The following is a 22,244-nucleotide window of genomic DNA, read 5'->3' as shown; positions in this document are numbered from 1 at the left end:
TGCTTTTATGTGTGTTCCATCTATGGCCCCTATACAATCCTTTAAAATAAATACAAGTAATGAGATAAAAGTTAGAAATAATTTATATTTTAAAAATATAAAGATTGTGTAAATTTTACCTTAAAGTGAGGCCAATATCTTGTATCATGTCGAATATGGTTCGGTACTTCCTCGAATTGACCTTCAGTGGGTTTAATCGTGTCTATTCCCATTCGAGCAAATATATGTAACATATCAGTAAAAATTCAACTAACAGTTTCCCCAGATCGTTGAAATCGTTCTGCTGCATTTGAATTTGATTCTCTATTTCCAAGAATATACAATGATAATGCTAACTTCTCCATCGTAGATACATTCCCATGCTTTAAGCCATAATTGGTTTGCAAATCATGCAACAAGCTGTGAAATATATTTTTTGGCATCCTAAAACTATTCATACAACGATCATCATACCCATTTAATATTTCGTCCACCCACATTTGACCTGTATAATTTGAATCCATACACGGTTGCTTAGTGAAATAAGTTTCATGGTGTAGCAATACACTGCTTAACACTTGTTCTTCCTCTTCATGATAATTGTTGTGCTCAACTTGTGTAACAATTGTGGCTATTCTTCGTTGAGCTTCTTCACTTAATTCAGGGGTATCATAATTCATATAGAAACTATTATACATATTGTTAAATTCATCCATAACCTGAAAAAGTAATCAAATGAAAATAAATTAATAACTTGTGACATTCTATACAACATAAAAAATTGAATAAAAGCATAGCTAAAAATACCAAACATAAAAAATATCATACATTAGGTTTACCTATAAAAAAGTAGATCATACATTAGTTTTACATATAAAAAAGTATATCATACATTAGGTTCACATATAAAAAAGTAGATCATACATTAGTTTTGCATATGAAAAAGTAGATCATACATTAGTTTTACATATAAAAAAGTAGCATAGTTATAGCATAGTTATATTACAATAATAATTCTAAGGAGCTTATGGTGGAGGTGATGGATGGTATGGTTGGAAGGGAAAGGAGGATGTTGCTACCAAGGATGAAAATGATGCAATTGGATTTTGTCCAGCATACTCACGTCGAAGCCACCAAACCCTAACATCTGGATCTAAGTTCAAAAACACTTCTCGTTTCACCGGTATTTGGAACATTTTGATGGCAAAATAGTATAGTTCATCTTTTTTTGGAATTTCATCTCCCAAATCACGCAAAGCATCCATTGCATTTGAAATAGTATATTCAGAGTGAGGAAAAACAATTTCATTCACTGACTTCCTTGGACTAGCCATACTCTCACACAATTTCTCAATATGAGTAGCCAATGAATCTCTTGATGATTTTCTACTTGAACTTGATTCTTTTCCTTTACCGTGTACAACCCCAAGTATTTCCTTTCTTCGATTAGGAGTTTCACGATGAGGGTTTGATGGTACCTCATTAGGAAGGATGCTTTCATTCTCATTACTATTTTCATCTGAATCACCAAATTCCTCATTAGGTGTATCATCTCCCATAGGAACCCCACTTGGAAGAACACCAGACGAAGGTGCCCATGCATTCTCTCCAGTGGCTACAATGCCACCAAACATTTGCCACATTAAATCATTCAATCGTGGTTCAATTCCTTTCTTCTTAAATCCTTTAAAATTAGGATTTTCCTACATAAAAGTTTAAATGTTATACTCAGATATTTATATTTGTAAATTATTAATTTCACTAAACTTTATGCATTAAAATAATGATAAAGTTAACACTAACCTGTATTTTTTCAGCCCACCATTCTTCGGTAGCATCGACCGTCTTTTTAGATGGACACCATCTAATACCTGTAGATTCCTTGAGCAACTCCCTCCATAACCTCCATTCCTTTTTTAATGTATCCCACTTGTTTTTCAATTGAGGTTTTCCATAATTTTTTTGTGTTTTTGCTTGAAAAAGAGCAACGACATTTTCCCATCCTTTTGAGTTTAGATGAGTTGTTGGTCTATTACCAGCATTGACTTCATTCACGCAAAGCTCACAAAATATCAACGTCAACTCATCATCCCAAACAGCTTTTGTTGCTAAGGTACTATCTCCCTCCACAAATTTTCGTGTCTTTACCATCTATTATTATTTTGATTTTAAATGTCAACCGACATAAAACCATAAATATATAATTAGATATAATAATATAGTTTCATAAAAAAATTAAGAATAACACATCACAAAAAGATGAAAGCCATAAGATGAACAGTAAAGAAAAATTCTCAAAGATCCATGGTAAACAATTATGAGGATATAGAAAGGATAATTGATTATCATATGCTTCATAAAATTAAACAAAGACTAATTGTACTATATAACTTGTTTTGGAAATAAATTTTAGACTTAATATATCATTTGGTACCTAAGTTTGACTTTTTTTTTAATGTGGCAGTACCAACTTTTTAGTATGTAATTCAAGTTTTAAGGTTAATTTGATAAAAATTAATTGCAAATATTATTAGATTTAAATTTTCATATTTTTTAATAAAATCATAACATTTCATTTCATCTTCAGATATCATATAGTGACAGAACCTGCAATGCCCTTAAAGGTCAGAACTCAATAATTCTAAGAAATTACCAGAGGAGTACATCGTGTGCTTTTTAAAACACTTAACACTGACAGGTAACTCGTGTTTAAATTTTAAGGTTTGTGTGCTTAATTAATTAAAAAGGATATGATTGCAAATTATGAAGATATTGAGGGCAGTTTTAATAGGATCGAATTGTATGTGGTTTATTAATTAAAGTGTAATGACTCGAATTTTACCGTTACCGAAAAAGTGTATTTTCGGGTCTCCATTTCTGGAAAATGGATTAGTAAATATTTATTAAAAATATTTACAAAGTTAATCGAGTGGCTAATTAAAGTTTAATTAAGTGACCTAGCTTAAATTAAGGATAATTGGATAAAAGGATTAAATTGAATGAAGTGTGAAAGTTTAATTATAGAATAAAGAAAATTGAAAGGACTAAATAAGTAAATAAGCCAAAAAGAGTGCTAAGTATATGGCAAAAATAAAATACAAGTGTAATAAATATAATACACACATTTGTAATACATGCATGTATTTGCTTATTATTTAAGTAAATATTAGTGTATTTATTATTATTAAATTAATATTATATGATAAATAAATAAAAGTAAGACAAATGTGTGGTAATGATTGGGTACAAGTGTATTAATAAAAAAAATACATACACTTGTAATGCTTGTATTTAAGTATTAATAGATATAATTATTTATAAAAGGAATTTATTAATTAAATAATTATATTATAAGATTTTTATGTGAAAAATAAATAAAAAGTTGACAAGTGTATGGTATGTATAGTGACATGTGTAATATTAGTATATGTACATTTGTAAAATACATGTACATTTACTTATTATATAAGTATATTATTAAATTATATATTATTATTAAGTAAAAAATATTTATATAATAAATACATTAGTGAAAGACAAGTGTAATATTATAAATGGATACAAATGTTAAAAGAATATTTGTTATTAAATAGATTTTTATAATAGATAATTATTAGGTTATTATATTATATATATAATGGTTTAATGAAATAAAGAAAAAAAAATAGAAATAGAAACAGAATAGGCAAAACGAAAAGCAGGGAAAGAAAGAAAGAAAGGAGAAAAGAAAGAAGAAAGGGAAAATTGAAAGTTTGATGCTTGAAGCTTAAATAGTCAATGTGGTACCGAAAATCTCAGCTAAGAAAGGACAAGACAAAGTCAACGGGAGTTAGCTCGAAAATTACGGTTTGTATTTCTATAACTCGAACTTAATATTTAATTATTGAATTTATTATTTATTATGTATGATAGGTGCATTGATTAAATTATTTGAAATAAAATGAATATTGATTGAAATTGAAGGGTGAATTTAATTAATAATTGTTGTATTTTAATTGAATGTTATGGTAAATAATTAAAGTATGAATTATAGGTATTGTGTTTTTATTGAAATGATTTGATTTGAAAATGTGGTGAAATAATTATGAACATGTGTTTATTGTGAAATTGAATATTTATTAGTGAAAAGTGAATAGAATTATATTGAATTGAAAAAAAAAATATAATTAATTAATTAAAATATGAATTAATTGAAAACTGAAAAGTGAATTAAATACCCTATTAACTAGTCGGGCTAGTCGGATATAGTTGGTATGCCATAGGATATGAAAGAGTACGGGTTTTTGCCGGCTTACTAATCAGGCACTTATGTGCCAACTACTGTTACTGTTACCGTTACTGTTACCGATTCGGCACTTTGTGTGTCAGATATTGTTACTGTTACTGTTACCGATGAGGTATTCTGTGTACCGTACTGCTACTGTTACTGTTACTGTTCCGGCTTCGGCCGATGAGGCACTATGTGTCGTACTGGTGTGTTGGTTGGATCCGTGTATCCGTCTGAGTCCGAGTCATGTTAATAAGGGTAAATAAAGGTATAAAATAACTGATTATTACTGAATAATTGACTGTTACCGGATAATCGACTGTTACTGGATATTAGACTGTTACTGAATAACTGAATATTACTGAATAATTGATCATTACTGAATAACTGATTGTCACTGAATGAATGACTGCAACTGAATAACTTAATTGTTACTGAATATCTGATTTTACTGAATAATTGATTGTTACTGGATAACCGATCAATTGATCGATACTGAGTAACTGGTTATTATTGAATAATTCATTGTTACTGAATAAGTGACTGTTACAGAATAAATAATTGTTCTGATTGTTAATGAACATTACTAATTGATTAATTGCTATTGAAATTAATAAATGATTTGAAATTTAAAGTAGACCAAAACAATGGTTGGAAAGTGAATGTTTGAATACTCATTGAGTTTGAATAGTTCAATATATATAAATTAATAAGTTTTATAATTGTTTAAGTGTTCGGATTATAGAAATACCACTGAGTGTATACTCAGCGTACGGTTTGTTTCCGTGCGCAGGTTAAGTTAAGGCTAGACGTTGAATCAGCATCCCAGGTCGACCCCGAATTCAATGAGGTAAAGTGTGTTGAATATTGATAATGGCATGTACCTAGGATGTTTAATGAGAGTCATTTAGGTTGTAAAAGTATTGATGAAATAAGTAAATTATGGTTGTCAACGGTATGTAGTATGAATTTTGAAATTTACTAAAAACTCGTAGTGATTCTAAATTAGTCCCGAATTGAATTCACTGTTCATATTGGACCGCGAGGGCCCATTAAAGGGACGCATCTTAAAACTAGGATGTGTGTGAATATTTATTTTAATTAATGACCTGAATTGGACTGTACTGACTGGTAATGTCTCGTAACCCTATTTCGGAGACCATATAAGGTTAGGGGACGTTACATTTAGTGGTATTAGAGCTATTTAGGTTTAGCCGATTCTCAGACTAAATCGAGCTCAGAATTGAGTCTAGAGGTACATGCCATAATTGAGTCGAAATTGAATCGGGATCGGATGCTGATATATTTGTTTGTCTGTGTTTTGTAGTGAAAATGTTAGACGAAAATATCTATGGTATTGATTATGAAATGTATACTAGAGACGAATAGTTTCGTGAATTAGATGAAAACTGAATCAACAACACTGGGTATTAACTCAATGGGTAATTAATTACTGAATGATGACTGATGAAATAATAGAAAAAGAAATGATACATAATTATTTAGAATTATAACTGACGTTCTTCAATGAGTAGAAGAAATTGTATCTGCTACAGTATCTATCTCTCCTGTTTCTTAATCGGTTCCCGAAGTGTTTCAAGGTATAGAGCTTGTCTGAACGGGTAAGTTACTTGCTGTTAATGATCTGTACATGTATATATATGGTGTGGATGAATTGAGAATTACAGCTGAGAATGATCTTGAAAGAACTGAAATCTGGTTAGAGAATATTATCGGGATTGTAAATGAATTGTTCTATTCACCGATTAAATGTTAGAAATGTATGATATTTCTGTTAAAAGATTTAGGTTATCAGTGGTAGAAAAATTGATTATATTGTGATTAAGAAAGGGTTATTTGGAAATTTTCTGAGATGAGTTCTGAAAGAATATATATATATCAGTCAGAGATTTCTTGATCAGAAACGTACAGAATTCTTGAAGCTTAAACAGGATCATATAACCGTAACTGTGTATGAAGGGAATTTGTTTGATTGAATAAATATATCAGAGGGTATATTCCGATAGAAACTGTAAGGTACAAATGGTTTGAAGGTGGTTTAAAAGAAGACAAAAAGCTGAGGAATGTAGAATAAATAGTGGAATATGTGATTAGATATGATTCTTCTGATTATTATTTTAACGATTGCTCAAAGAAAGTTGAAAAGATATTATTTAGAATTCAAGACCGAGTAACGCAGTTATCAGAGGTAGGTTACCCTGTAATCTCAGAAATACGAGTGAAAGCCGAAGTGTGACAAATGACTTCACTGTAAAATCTGGAGAATGAACATCAGCCAGGGTATATGTTAATTGTATATAAGAAGATTTATCTCTACCAGATGTCATTACAGGTACTTTTTTCTTTATCGACACTAATATGATTATTTTAAATTGATCTTGGTTTGACTATTCCTATGATTACATAAGTTCAGTATCTATTAAAGATTTGTCTGTTGAGTTTGCTGAATTTTTTTTTTGGTTGAAGCATTAAATTTTTCGGATTAGTATTTATGGGTTAATAAGATTTGCAAGAACTGTTTGAAATGATACTATTGTTTTCTGATCGATTTGATATTATTACTGTTTGATATAATCTCAAGAATGGAATGGTTAATTCTGCATGATATGGTGGTAAATTATAAGCAAAAGTATATTATACTGCAAGGTTAGAATGATGAAATGTTTTGTTGAATCAGAGAAGATTGAGCTAATTGTCTATTGTGATATTGAACATGCCAACATAGATATATGCCGGAAATGGGTCATGGTATTTACCTTTTTTATGTATTGAATATTAAAGTATTTAAGTTAAGGTTTAAATCGGTGACGATAGTGCAAGAGAATTCTAATGTGTTTCCAAAAAAGTTGCCCGAACTACTGTTGATTGAAGAAGTTGAATGTGCTATAGATTTTGTGACTGGGATAATAGTGAAAAATATATTTGAAATCAGAGGTTTTCTAAAACTAGTCGGTTATTACAGAAAGATGTGGAATTGGAATGATCTAATAGACCTTAGCAAGGTTCTGATTAGTTGAAAGCTCAGTTAACTGAAGCATTAGTTCTGGTTTAGTCTGAAATCCGGTGAAGAAACTTGTGATTTACAGGGATAACAGTGTTTTGATGCAAGAAAGAAAATTAATGAATTATGTTTTGGAAAGTTAGAATTATATGAGAAGAATTATTTGATACATGATTCGGAAGTGGTAGCTATTGTCTTTGCACTAAAAGATCATGATTTGATAATTGAATATCATCTAGAAAAAGCAAATGGAGTTATGAATACTCAGAATTTAAAGTTTTGCTTTGTGTTATGAGCTATGAACACTCGATTGTCATTATCTGATGATCGTTCAATTCTAGTTGAAATAAAGGTTAAACTTACTTCTCTACAGTAGGTCTGCAAAGTTCAGAAAGGTGATAATGAGTTACTGGTTAAATGGGTATAGGGAACAAATAATTTTGATTGAAAATTTCAGATTGAATTTGATGATTGTCTGCTATTTAGAAACAGAAGTTGTACTGAAGAATTCAGAACTGTTACAATCAGTAATGATATTAGAATGGAAATGAGATAGAATCTCTATGGGATTGACTTGGAATTATCTTTATCTTCGAAAAAGAAAGATGATATTTGAATAATTGTCGAAGGTATGGCGAGGTTTGCATATTTTACTCGGGTATGAATAAATTCTTACTTAATAATTGTCTAAAATATAGGTTTCTGAGAATATCAGATTACATGGTATAGTGGTTTCTATTATTTTTGATTGAGATACGTAGTTTATACTCTGATTATAGAACAAGTACAAGAAGTTCTGGGTACGTGATAACAGTTTTCAGCACTGTATAAAGTTCTGAATGATTATGAATATAAAACTGCATGGGATCTGATTAAATACTGTGAGAAAAGAATATACAGAGCTGGTTGATTCGTGAGACTAAAGAAAAATGAAAATAATTCGAGATAGTTTAAAAGCAGTATTTGATTGTCGAAAATTCTATATGGAAATTGAATGAAAGTGATTCGAGATAGACTGAAATAGTTTGATAAACAGAAATCATATGTGAATTTGAAACATCAGGATATTGAGTTCTCGTACTGTTAGGTTACGTGAATCTATGAAAGATCGGACTGGAAATATATTGGATGGTTTAACCTCTGAAGGCATGAAAAATTTATGGGATTTTTCAGGATATGATGTTCAAATGATGCAAATCAGATCTTCCATATGTTACTTTGACAAGGGATATTGAAATTTGAATTGATTCATAGTATAAAGAAGAAGAACCGATCGAGATACTAGCTTGAGAAATGAAGTCATAATATTGAGGAAGCTACACGGGAATCGAAAGAAACAGTGAGATCATTGAACCCCCACCTCTCTTTTAGGCAAATTTCGAGGACGAAATTTATTAAGGGGGAGAGAATCGTAATGACCCGAATTTTACCGTTACCGAAAAAGTGTATTTTCGGGTCTCCATTTCTGAAAAATGGATTAGTAAATATTTATTAAAAATATTTACAAAGTTAATCGAGTGGCTAATTAAAGTTTAATTAAGTAAACTAGCTTAAATTAAGGATAATTGGATAAAAGGATTAAATTGAATGAAGTGTGAAAGTTTAATTATAGAATAAAGAAAATTGAAAGGACTAAATAAGTAAATAAGCCAAAAAGAGTGCTAAGTATATGGCAAAAATAAAATACAAGTGTAATAAATATAATACACACATTTGTAATACATGTATGTATTTGCTTATTATTTAAGTAAATATTAGTGTATTTATTATTATTAAATTAATATTATATGATAAATAAATAAAAGTAAAACAAATGTGTGGTAATGATTGGGTACAAGTGTATTAATAAAAAAAATACATACACTTGGAATGCTTGTATTTAAGTATTAATAGATATAATTATTTATAAAAGGAATTTATTAATTAAATAATTATATTATAAGATTTTTATGTGAAAAATAAATAAAAAGTTGACAAGTGTATGGTATGTATAGTGACATGTGTAATATTAGTATATGTATTTTGTAAATTACATGTACATTTACTTATTATATAAGTATATTATTAAATTATATATTATTATTAAGTAAAAGATATTTATATAATAAATACATTAGTGAAAGACAAGTCTAATATTATAAATGGATACAAATGTTAAAAGAATATTTGTTATTAAATAGATTTTTATAATAGGTAATTGTTAGGTTATTATATTATATATATAATGGTTTAATGAAATAAAGAAAAAAAAATAGAAATAGAAACAGAATAGGCAAAACGAAAAGCAGGGAAAGAAAGAAAGAAAGGAGAAAAGAAAGAAGAAAGTGAAAATTGAAAGTTTGATGCTTGAAGCTTAAATAGTCAATGTGGTACCGGAAATCTCGGTTAAGAAAGGACAAAACAAAGTCAACGGGAGTTAGCTCAAAAATTACGGTTTGTATTTCTATAACCCGAACTTAATATTTAATTATTGAATTTATTATTTATTATGTATGGTAGGTGCATTGATTAAATTATTTGAAATAAAATGAATATTGATTGAAATTGAAGGGTGAATTTAATTAATAATTGTTGTATTTTAATTGAATGTTATGGTAAATAATTAAAGTATGAATTATTGGTATTGTGTTTTTATTGAAATGATTTGATTTGAAAATGTGGTGAAATAATTATGAACATGTGTTTATTGTGAAATTGAATATTTATTAGTGAAAAGTGAATAGAATTATATTGAATTGAAAAAAAAAATAATTAATTAAAATATGAATTAATTGAAAACTAAAAAGTGAATTAAATACCCTATTAACTAGTCGGGCTAGTCGGATATAGTTGGCATGCCATAGGATATGAAAGAGTACGGGTTTTTGTCGGCTTACTGATCAGGCACTTATGTGCCGACTACTGTTACTGTTACCGTTACTGTTACCGATTCGGCACTTTGTGTGTCGGATATTGTTACTGTTACTGTTTCGGATTTGTTCCGATGAGGTACTCAGTGTACCATACTATTACTGTTCCAGATTTGTTCCGATGAGGTACTCTGTGTACCGTACTGCTACTGTTACTGTTACTGTTCCGACTTCGGCCGATGAGGCACTATGTGTCGTACTGGTGTGTTGGTTAGATCCATGTATCCGTCTGAGTCCGAGTCATGTTAATAGGGGTAAATAAAGGTATAAAATAGCTGATTATTACTGAATAACTGACTGTTACCGGATAATTGACTGTTACTGGATATTAGACTGTTACTGAATAACTGAATATTACTGAATAATTGATCATTACTGAATAACTGATTGTCACTGAATGAATGACTGCTACTGAATAACTTAATTGTTACTGAATATCTGATTTTACTGAATAATTGACTGTTACTGGATAACCGATCAATTGATCGATACTGAGTAACTGGTTATTATTGAATAATTCATTGTTACCGAATAAGTGACTGGTACTGAATAAATAATTGTTCTGATTGTTAATGAACATTACTGATTGATTAATTGCTATTGAAATTAATAAATGATTTGAAATTTAAAGTAGACCAAAACAATGGTTGGAAAGTGGATGTTTGAATACTCATTGAGTTTGAATAGTTCAATATATATAAATTAAAAAGTTTTATAATTGTTTAAGTGTTCGGATTATAGAAATACCACTGAGTGTATACTCAGCGTACGGTTTGTTTCCGTGCGCAGGTTAAGTTAAGGCTAGACTGTTGAATCAGCATCTCAGGCCGATCCCGAATTCAATGAGGTAAAGTATGTTGAGTATTGATAATGACATGTACCTAGGATGTTTAATGAGAGTCATTTAGGTTGTAAAAGTATTGATGAAATAAGTAAATTATGGTTGTCAACGGTATGTAGTATGAATTTTAAAATTTACTAAAAACTCGTAGTGATTCTAATTAGTCCCGAATTGAATTCACTGTTCATATTGGATCGCGAGGGCCCATTAAAGGGACGACATCTTAAAACTAGGATGTGTGTGAATATTTATTTTAATTAATGACCGGAATTAGACTGTACTGACTGGTAATGTCTCGTAACCCTATTTCGGAGACGATATAGGGTTAGGGGACGTTACATAAAGTGTTTACTAAAGTGTTTGCATGGTTATTAAACCATTTAGTTGTAATGGACAGTAGAATAATAGTTTAAATGGCATTATGCATGATTTTTTTTTATATGTTATTTAAGGTTATTTTGGTAAGATAATTATTATTGTAAGTATTATAAAACATAAAAATTAGAAAGCCATGCATGCATTCATTTTAGTGCTGAATTGGATTGGATTTATAAGTCTGAGTGCTTATGTTGTAAATTAACCTTAGACAAAAGCATAGACGGCAATTTGGAGATTGTTAAGATGAAATTATTAGTGAAGATTGATTTTAAGTACTTAATTGGTAAATAACCCTGATTTTAAGTACTTAATTGGTAAATAACCCTTTTAATTTGATGACTGCCGTATATGTCCATGCTATATGTGCCGGTTTAAAATCAATTAGAAAGGCTAATATAGTAAATTAGTAATAACTCAAATATTGATAAAACAAAACACAAAAATGTTAGTGCTTGCATGTTCATCTTTTGGGGAGCCGAATGTTGGAGAAGAAAAGCTTTGAAATTTCGGCAATTTGAGATCAAAATTCAAGGTGAATTTCTAGTTAATTTTGTTACATTTTGGTAGTTTTGAACTCCTTGCTTAATTCTCTTCAAAGCCCACTTGATAATTTTTGTTATAGTGACTAATTGATAATCTGCTATAGTTTAGAAAGCTATGGAATTTGAGTTTTTATGATAAAAATTTAGATATAAATAATAAGAACAAGAGTTTTTGATAAAATGAATTCCATAATTCTCAGCTTATTTGAAATTTTCTCGGGAAACAAACATAAAAGTACTGTAAATTAAACTAAAACACAATAAAGTTAAAAGAAGAAAAAACTTACTGCCATTTCTTTCTCTCTCAGTAAACTTGAGAAAGAATACCCAGATTTCCCAATAAAAAGAAGCTACTTTGTTATCAAATAATTTTTTAAGAACCCATGCCATTGATAAAGTTTGACCTTCCACTCTCTTCTCTTTTTTCTTTTGGTTTTTTTTATCTCTCTGTAATAAAAATCTTTGTTCCTTCTTAGTTTCAGATTTAAAATTTTAATAGTACTTGTTGAATATAATTTAAATTGATAAATTGTTCTAGATGTGGTATATTTGGATTACTGATTGTAAATGTGAATTGAAAGTGTTGGAGTAATGACTTTTACTAGTGTTTAAGCTTATGAAAGTTAGCATGATCAGCTTAGAAAAGCATGAACTATGCATGTGAAATGACTTTTGTTTCGGAGTAATGACTTTCATTTGTCTGCATTTACATATGCATGAAGCGAATATAGTTGAGTGGGCTCCTATCAAGAGTATTTTTGAAGCATGACAATATCAGATGTCTTTAATAATGGTGATACTACTTGATAGGATTGACTTTTGTTTTGTTCTATAGAAATGGCTTAAAATTGTTGATATGTTTTCATTTTTAGGAGGCTGATCCATAAAACAGAGTTTACTTCAGACTTCACAGGATTTAAGAAAGATGGGGCACAATGGTTGGTTGATAGCACAGACATCAAACTTGTAGGTAAGATTTTACATTTTTCCTTGCAGTTACACGATTTTAGACAAGTTTCACTATTTCAAATACATACCTTGCCTGCTTCTACACTAACAAATGAAGTAGGCACCTCAGAGCCTCCAACCTGCAAGACACAAATCATAAGAACAGAATATTGAATGTTGAACTAAGCTCACTTTTTTTTCTCACATTTCATAACAAACAAACAAATAATTTATATAATTGTAAGGTTCATTTTCTTCTCACTTTTCATAGCAAACAAACAAAGAATTTATCCCAATGCACTTCTAAAAACTCAATCCCATCAACACAACAAGGACTTGTTTTTTTTTCAGTTCCCATATATTTTTTCAATTAACCAAATTCAACTAAGTTTAGTTTTGGTGTTCAGGACTTCAAATTTGAGTGCCAAAGAAAATCAAAATAGGCTCATATGAAGAAAACAGAAATGGGAAAAGTTCATCTTGCTTTTCCTCATATTTATTAGCAAACAAACAAAGAATTATTTGTATGTACTTCCAAAAACTCAACCCCATCAAGGCCAAAGTCTATTTTCTTTTCAATTCTCCAAATTTAACTAAGCTCATTTTTTTTTGTTCAGAGTTTTAAATTTGAGTGCAATAATAACAAAACAGAAATGGTAAAAGTTCTTTTTTTAACCTCACATTTCTCAGTAAACAGACAAAGATTTAACCAAATGCACTTCTAAAACATTAGATCATTAATCTACTACTTTAACATCAATAGTCAAAAGGACTAACAACTACAACAAAGAAGAGTAGAAGAAGCCAGAACTAGAGATAATAAGAAATTAATGAAAATACCTCAGCCACAACCAAGAACAAAGCAAAAAAGAGTGGAGAAATCAGTGTTAAAACACTGCTAAACCAAGAACAAAGTAAAAGAAAATGGTTGTTTCGTTCTAAAAAATAATAGTAATAATAATAACAACTGTGACAAAGAAGAGTAGAAGAAGCCAGAACTAGAGATAACAAGAAATTAATGAAAATACCTTCAAAAAGCAGCTACAACCAAGAACAAAGCAAAAAAGAGGGGAGAAATTAGTGTTTTACTTCTCAAATATGAAAAAGAAAATGGCTGTTTCATTCCTAAATCTGAAAACAACTGTGGTTGGGGAAGAAATTAATTTAAATTTCAAGGCTAAAATGGTAAAATAATAAATAAAAGTATAGGTATGTTTGTCTCAAAAAAATACCTACAATTGTACTGGCTTTCACTGCAGCTGAATCCTCCAGCCTGTTTTCAGCATATCAGTGTGGCTAAAATAAGTTTTCACTGCATTGTGCTGTTGAACCAAACAACATACCAGTGAGTTTACTATCCCTCACTGCACCACACTGGCCTTCACTGGTAAACCAAAAGAGGCCTAATATGGATTGTTGGAGCTCGTTTTCTTCAAGTCTTTAACTCTATTTAGCTCGTAGATGATTATTCAAGTACGTCTCGCTTCAAGAAATTTGATCTTAAACCAAGGTCTTTTAGAATTATAACCTTAATTTTCTTTAAATTTAAAATAATCAAATTTGTGAATATAAACTAAGATTTGTGTTCTTAATTGTGTTGAAACTGAGATTGTTATTCTTTCTCAATTCTAAGAATGCTCCAAAACCATTCGAAGTTACAAGATCTTTTAGATTTAACTAATGGGCTTTGTAAAAGGTTAAGCCCAACTTATTCTTACGCTGAAAATTGGACCCTCATACTTGTATTTTTCCTCATCCCTCGAAAAAGATTTATCGTCCAACCTTGTGACAACGCATGAATGGGTGTGGAGGAACAAATTTCTTTTGCCCCTAATTGTTGCCCCTATTCACGCTCACAAATAATTTTTTGTCACGTGGCAATTAGTTTAGTAAAAGTAAAAACAATAATATGTTAAGTGCAAAATATAAATGAATAAATAAATAGATTTTTTTGGTTCATTCAATAAATAGATATTCAGACAAACGGGATTTTTTACCTAAATATTATAAAAAAAATTTATACACGAAAATAGGTTGTCAGTCAGATTAATTACGAAAATAGTATATTTTTTTAGGTCGTGTCTACCTGACAGGCGCAATCAATTTTTTTAATATTAATTTTTTTTCGTTTAAAAAATTATTATTATATATATTTTTTCGGGTTATTATACAACCCGTGTATATAGACGGGAAAAGTATATATACATGTTGCGCCTATCTGACAGGCTCAACTAGTTGAGCTTATTTGACAAGCGCGACTAGTTGTGCCTTCTTGGTAGGCGCAACTGGTGGGGTCCAAATGCTTAATTTTTTCCCTATATATTCCCCCGAAAATCAGATGAAGAACATAAAGAAAATTTAGCAACAAAATAGAAGTAAGAAGAGAGGGAGAAGAAGGAAAGAAAGGAAAGTAAGAAGAAGGATAAGGTATTTTAATTTATTTATTTTTAAATAGAATGTAGAATTTTGTTAGAAATTTTATTATTTAAAAGTTTGTTAGATTAATAATTTTGTTAACTTCTGAATGAAAAATTTTGCATTAAAAATTTTATGTAACTTTTTTGCTATTCGAAACTATTTTGAGAATTTTGAATTTTTTTTAACAGATCTAGTATTGAATATGGAGAATCAGTTTTTCGTATGCGTTTATTTTGATGGAAAAATTTTGACAACAAGCGTAGGATGTATATTTGAATGTCGCAAACAAGTAGCAATGAGATTCAATAGAAATATCTCTTTTGATGATATGAAGGAAAAAATTAGTGAAAAAATTTATAAACGTTGTGGGAGAAGGATCTCGAAACTTTTCTACAAGTTTCCAGTTTCGACGGATCCCATAAAATTCACCGAAATAGAACTTGTAGATGATGAAGACGTGGAGACAATGGTCGCTCTTTATTGTGGGACTTGGAGCAACCAAAATGCACCGATTCAGTTATTTGCTGAGTTAGATGGTGTGGAGGAAACTAAAGATCCCACTCCATTAGGTGAAGAAGATGGAGATCAAGAACAGTGTGTGGTGGTTCCAGTATCATACGTTGGTAGTCAATCAACTATACATGGGATCGACATTGATCTTAATGCTGCACCCAAGACTGCTGTGGTTGGTGATGATGTATACCATAGTAGTGATCCTTCTGATCATGAAGTCAATAGTGAAAGTGATCTCGACGTGGATGAGGTCCCAGATGATATTGACGATGAAGGCGTGAATGGAGAAGTAAATGTTAATGCGTCTTCAGTCAGGAACCAGATTTGTCGTATTGTGATACATAATAATCCTAGGGCACACATGTCTCGGATAGACCCCGATGCGGCGCATGTAGCCGAGTTCCCAGAGTACCCTGAAATACAATTTGCTCATCGGATGATCGTATATTCTGATCCTGAGGAGTTGTTCGTGGGCCAGAGATTTAAAAATAAGGAAGAGTGCGTATTTTCCATTAACGATATAGTATGAATATATCAGTAGACTATAAAGCCGTCGTGTCTAAACCGATATTATATATTAGAGAGTGTTAGAAGTCAGCGGAAGGCTGCAATTGGCGGATACGAGCTGCATTTATCCAAAAGTCGCAGATGTGAGAGAAACGAAAATTTGTTGGGCCTAACAGATGCACTTCATCACGTATGACAGAAGATCATCGAAAACTTGATTCCAAAACCATCTGTACGTACATCATGCCAATGATTAAAGACATGCTGACCATTAAAGTTTCGGTACTGATTGCCGAAATACAGGCACGATTCCAGTTTCGAGTGTCATACGGAAGGCATGGATAGCTAAACAGATGGCAATAGAGCAATTGTACGGAGATTTCGATGCATCATATAATGAGTTGAAGGGATGGATTGCCGCTATGAGGGAGTACGTACCAGGGACTACCATTGAGTTGCAGACACGACCTTATTACGGCCCGGATGACCAACTACAACCGAGAAAAAGAATTTTCCAATGGATGTTCTAGACGTTTGATCCATGTGTACGTGCATTTCCCCACTGCAAGCCGTTTGTGCAAGTAGATGGGACATGGCTATATAGTAAATATACACAGATCTTACTTCTTGCGATTGCTCAGGACAGGAACAATAACGTGCTCCCGATTGCGTTTTCCATTGTAGATAAAGAGAATATAGAGTCGTGGGAATTCTTCCTTACAAACCTGTGGAGGTATGTTATTAGTAATGATAATATTTGCATCATCTCTAATATAGTGTACCGTGGGGATCTGTTTACTTCATATGGCACATTGCGTCTAACTTCTATCGAGATTATAAGAATGCATACTGGAAGAGACAAATTGTGAAAATGGGTAAAGAATAACATTATCCTTTCAATATATAACCTAATTTTTTGTGATGAGACTGTAACTTATATTTTCTTAATACATACACAGCGTACGAGCTTGAGCTACACATTTTCCGGCAAAGAATGACTCGACTTGAGAATGACATGGAAGGTCAAACGAACACATCTTTTTGACAATGGTTGGGTACCATGGAGCCGTGGCAACGGGCTAAAAGTTTTGACGAGGGCTTTCGTTACGGTCAAATGACCACAAACTTGGTGAAGGGCATCAACGCTGTGTTATTGAAAACACGACATCTTCAGATTTCATCTGTCTTCTCGGCTACATTCTACAGGTTGGCTACCTTGATGCCAAGAATGGGTCAGTAACAAGTCAACCAGATGGAGGCAGGACATGTGTTTGTCGAATATGTCAGGGATGCAATGGTTGCAAACCGTCGGATGACGAGGTCGATGAATGTAGAAGTATATTCACGATTTAATGATACGTTTCGCTTTACAGAGACCATCGGTCGTCGACCCGGTATACCACCTAGGTCCTATGGAGTTGATCTCCGAAATAGACGGTGCGATTGTAGGAGGTTCCAGACACTTCATTATCCTTGTGCACATGTTGTAGCAGCTTGTGCTAAAGTCTCGCTCAATGTAGATCAATTTATCGATGAAGTGTATACCCTCGAACGCACGTTGCGTGTATGGGAGAATGAGCTTCCCATACTTCCTGACGTATCTACTTGGGAGGTTCCTTCGACGACATTCGAGCTTTTCCCAGACAAAGTGATACGAGTCACAAAAGCCCAAATTCTTGAAGGCGAGGCCCAATAAGCAAATTCCCAGCCCAATCAAGAAATCCGTCCATACTTAGTTGAAAATCAGGCCCAATTGTCAAAGTGGCCCAAGTTGTAAAGTTTTATTTTTATTTTTATTTATTTATTTACTTAGTTTAAATTTTTATGTCAATATTCAGTCCAAGAGTCCCAGATAAAATGACCTTTGACCGAATTTCCATATTAAAATAATTAGGAGTTTTTTTTATTTTAGTTTTCTAATTAGATTAGGACTAGTTATAAGGCCTATTTAAAGGCATGGCTGTCCACCTTGTTAAACACTTATCATTATTATTAAAATTTCAGATTTGTTGAGAGCAGAATTTTCTTTGAGTTTTCTCCAAGATTTTTCTCTTGAGTTTTCTTTAGAAGTTGTTTTAACAATCTTGTGATTGTGGGAGCCATCTTCAACCTTCTTCTTGCCATTGATATTCTTTGGAGGGGAGATTAGAGCCGTTTGAAGGGAGTTGTGAGATCTTTCGAGATTTCAAGGCTTCTTAGGACTTATCTTTTAATTTCTTACTGTCAATTCTTTCTTTATTTCTACTTGTGCTGAATCATTATCTAATCTATTTTCTGTTCTTATTGTGTTTTCAGCCTTTTTCTATCTTAAGGAATCAGCCCAAAAATCCCCAATTTCTAGGGTTTTTCCATACTCTTTTTGGGTGAAATTAGATTGTCGAAATTTGGGGAAAACTATCATGGTGTTCAATTGGGCAGAATCACAATCTCCTTGAGGGTTTCAAGAACCCTAACACTTATTTCTATTCTCAATTTGATTCTTTGCTGATTTGGGGATTTTATTTCAGATCTGAAAATTCAAAAATCTAATCTTTTAATTTTCTGTTTCGTTTCAGATCTAATTGTTTAGGGTTTTCGTAGGAGTTTCTCGTGACTTGGCAACTCGATCTTGGTCCGCGCGCAACCCCGTATCATTTGGTATCAGATTTTGGGCGTTTTGGGTGTTCTTGGTTGATTTCTAAACTGATCTCTATTTTTTAAATTACAAACAGCAGTTTTACCCAGAAAAATTTTCGAAAAAAAATTAATTTGAGTGGGTAAACGTTTTCTGATTGATCTGAAATTTTACATACATATTTTTGGCACTGTTATTGAATATACAAAAATATTTCCCGCAAAAAAATAAGTCGAAAAAGTCAAAAAATTGAAAAAAGACGAAATCCAATAAAAAATTAAAAAAATATTCAGCGGGTTGAATTTGGTGCCCAAATTTTCCAGATCAAAAATTCAATATTTGAAGACATTCCAGATTTAATTTTGTGATTTTTTGAGATCGGGAACACCTCGAACGAAGTTGTCAAGTTACTCCGCAGTTTTTCGGGTTTTCTGTTTTCAACAATTTTTATTGATTCTTAGCTGTAGGTTTTCATTTGTTTGCTTTTTATTCTCCCTTTACAATATCTAACACCTTCTTGTTTTTTGTGTTAGTAGGATTTAAACGTGTGCCCAATTCTTCCTCGGTACAACACGAATCAATTGGTGTCTCGTCAGTTTTTGGCATCCTAGTGCAAATTAGGATTCTTTGGTAGTTTGGTTCACACTCTCTAATTGGTTGATATAAACTCTGATAAAGAACTCACAAGATTGAATTCGACCTCATTGAGAATTTGATTTTTCTTTTTGAGTGATTAATGGTGAGGTTTGCTAACTTTTATTTTTGAGTGTTGAGTGTTTATTTTTTACAGGTTTTGAAGATGTCTAAAGGTGATAATAATGATACACTTATGGAAGTCCAACAACAGTTAGAATGACACACTGTTGCAATCACACAAATAAATGCTACCCTTCAAGCATTGAATACTACTTTGAATGAGGTACGAATGAATCAAGAACTTCAATATCAAGATCCAATCAGGGAAGATAGGAATAACCAGCCCCATAGGCGCGGCCCTCGACGTGTCCCTAGAATGGATGACGATTTTCATGATCGTAGACAACCTTCTTTGGCAAAACCGAAATTCACAATTCCCCAATTTCGTGGTAAGAATGATCCTGACGCTTATTGTGATTGGGAATCTAAGATTGAACTCATGTTTCGGTATTATAAATGTCCGGATGATGAAAAGGTAGCATTAGCAACACTGGAATTTTCTGATTATGCATTAAGTTGGTGGACTCAACTTGGGGTAAACCGCCATCGGAATTATGAAGGTGAGATTTCGACATGGGATGAGTTGAAACAGATTATGCGTAAAAGGTTTATTCCACCTCACTACTATAGAGAAATTAAAACAAAGTTGAGAAGACTTATCCAAGGTAGTAGGACGGTGGATGAATATTTTAAAGAGATGGAGATGCTCATTCAAAGAGCTAATGTGGAGGAAGATGAAGAAACAACTATGGTTCGATTCATTGATGGTTTGAACAGGCTGATAGCTAATACATTGAGGCTACAAACTTACATTGATTTGGAAGAAGCAGTTCACAAAGCCATTGAGATCGAGCAACAATTAAAGGAACAAAGGTTTGGGTCCTTCTCTACTTCACAATATTATCGAGGTAACAATTCCAATTCTGATTTTAAGAGTTCAAAACCACCTTTTGTTACTAACAAGTCTTTTTTGAGTAATGGAAGCAAACAATCAGATTGGAAAAAAGGGGCTCCTGCTAAAACGCAAACACCTTCTAAGCAACCCAATTTAGGTGATTCGAGTGCGAAGAGGACTCGTGAGATTGAATGCTTTAAGTGCAAAGGGCGTGGTCATTATAGTAGAGAATGCCCTAACACGAGATTACTTCTTCTAAAAGATAACGGTGAGTACACTTCCGACTCTGATAATACAGATCCAGATATGCCAGACCTTGTGGATGACAGTGTTAATGGCGACGAGTTGGTCGAACCACCAAAGGAAGGGGACTTTGCTAATTTTCAATGCCTTGTAGTTCGTCGAACCCTTAACATTCAGATGAAAGATGATGATAGCCAAAGGGCCAATATTTTCCATTCTCGGTGTTTTATTAAAGGTAACTTATGTTCACTCATTATTGATAGTGGTAGTTGCTCGAATGTAGTGAGTAGTTATTTGGTGGATTCTTTAAAGTTGCCTTGTACCAAACACCCTAAGCCATATCACCTTCAGTGGCTTAATGAATGTTCTGAAGTTAAAGTTACGAAACAGTCCTTGGTCACTTTTAAACTCGGCAATTATGAGGATGACGTATGGTGTGATGTAGTCCCCATGCATGCGGCACACTTGCTCCTTGGACGACCTTGGCAATTTGATCACGATGTTACACACCAAGGTAAACTTAATCGATACTCCCTTGTATTTAAAGGCAAGAAATTCACTTTTGCTCCTTTAAATCCTACTGATGTATATAAAGATCAATTGAGGATGATAAAATTTTGTGAGGGGGTAAGGGAGAAAGAGCAAGTACAAAAGACAGAGAGAAAATAGGCTAATAGTAGTGGAAAAAGTCAAAATTTAAAAAGCCCAAAGGTGAGTGAATCCTCTAGTGGTAAAATGAGCGGAAAAAATCTTTTGGCAACAAAAAAGATGTGAAGAGAGCCCTACTTAATAAACAGCCTTGTATCCTTGTGAGGTTTAGGCAAAATTATTTATCTTTATCTAACATTAACGAAAATTTGCCTAGTGTGTTTCAATCTCTTTTGCAGGATTACGAGGATGTTTTTAGTGAGGCCCCTAAAGGTTTACCACCTTTACGAGGGATAGAACATCAAATTGACTTAGTACCCGGAGCTTCAATCCCAAATCGACCAGCTTATAGATGCAATCCCGAAGGTAAGCGAGGTAAGGAAATTTTAGAAACCGAGTCCAGTGCAGATTTGAAAATTATTGATAAAACTTTTGGTGACTTAGTTCTTAAAAGATCCCCTCATTTTGATCCGATTAATTGTTACTCTACGATTGTGGTTGATAAAGTCATTACGAAAAGAAGCGTGATTTGTTATGCTCTTGATTTACCTTGTGTAAAATCCTCGAATTTGTCCAAATCTGTTTTGGAGAATAAGGTAACGAAATTTTCCAAATTTGTTTTCAATTTATATTCGTGCCTTAAACAGTTTATGTGGTTGTACATGAAGTTTGAGTTCCATTTGACAAACGTTAACTCAACAACGAAGATTCGACTACACTATGCCCCCGATGAGCGAAGGTTTGTTTTAAATGAAAAAGGTAAAATCGACCCTTATTCTTCTGCTTATCGAGGTAAGATGCTTGAAACCTTTGAAACACTTTTG

At 32.1% G+C, this 22,244-nt stretch overlaps 2 protein-coding genes across 4 annotated transcripts; one reads left to right on the top strand and one right to left on the bottom strand.

The window, feature by feature from the left end:
- Nucleotides 1-872: 872 nt before the first annotated feature.
- LOC107889217 (L10-interacting MYB domain-containing protein-like) lies at nucleotides 873-14,460 on the bottom strand. Of its 3 annotated transcripts, none has more exons than XM_041076453.1 (4): nucleotides 14,119-14,460; nucleotides 12,976-13,026; nucleotides 1,783-2,130; nucleotides 873-1,682 (listed from the first exon to the last, which is right to left on the bottom strand). In XM_041076453.1, the coding sequence occupies exons 3-4, from the start codon at nucleotides 2,128-2,130 to the stop codon at nucleotides 1,005-1,007; spliced, it is 1,026 nt and encodes a 341-aa protein (XP_040932387.1). In that variant the 5' UTR covers nucleotides 12,976-13,026; nucleotides 14,119-14,460; the 3' UTR covers nucleotides 873-1,004. The 3 variants fall into 3 exon arrangements, with proteins under 3 accessions (XP_040932387.1, XP_040932386.1, XP_040932385.1); XM_041076452.1 differs by having other exon boundaries at nucleotides 14,123-14,460; XM_041076451.1 differs by lacking the exon at nucleotides 14,119-14,460 and adding an exon at nucleotides 13,915-14,112.
- Nucleotides 14,461-15,616: 1,156 nt separating this feature from the next.
- On the top strand, nucleotides 15,617-18,094 carry LOC121206137 (uncharacterized). Its single transcript, XM_041076454.1, has 2 exons — nucleotides 15,617-17,057; nucleotides 17,284-18,094. Exon 1 carries the CDS (start codon nucleotides 15,633-15,635, stop codon nucleotides 16,344-16,346), a length of 714 nt encoding a protein of 237 aa, XP_040932388.1. The 5' UTR covers nucleotides 15,617-15,632; the 3' UTR covers nucleotides 16,347-17,057; nucleotides 17,284-18,094.
- Nucleotides 18,095-22,244: the final 4,150 nt, after the last annotated feature.

Source organism: Gossypium hirsutum, chromosome A09 (assembly GCF_007990345.1).
Source record: "Gossypium hirsutum isolate 1008001.06 chromosome A09, Gossypium_hirsutum_v2.1, whole genome shotgun sequence".
Classification (NCBI taxonomy): Eukaryota; Viridiplantae; Streptophyta; class Magnoliopsida; order Malvales; family Malvaceae; genus Gossypium; species Gossypium hirsutum.
Note: the sequence above shows the minus strand (reverse complement) of the source record. Positions and strands in the feature narration are given on the sequence as shown.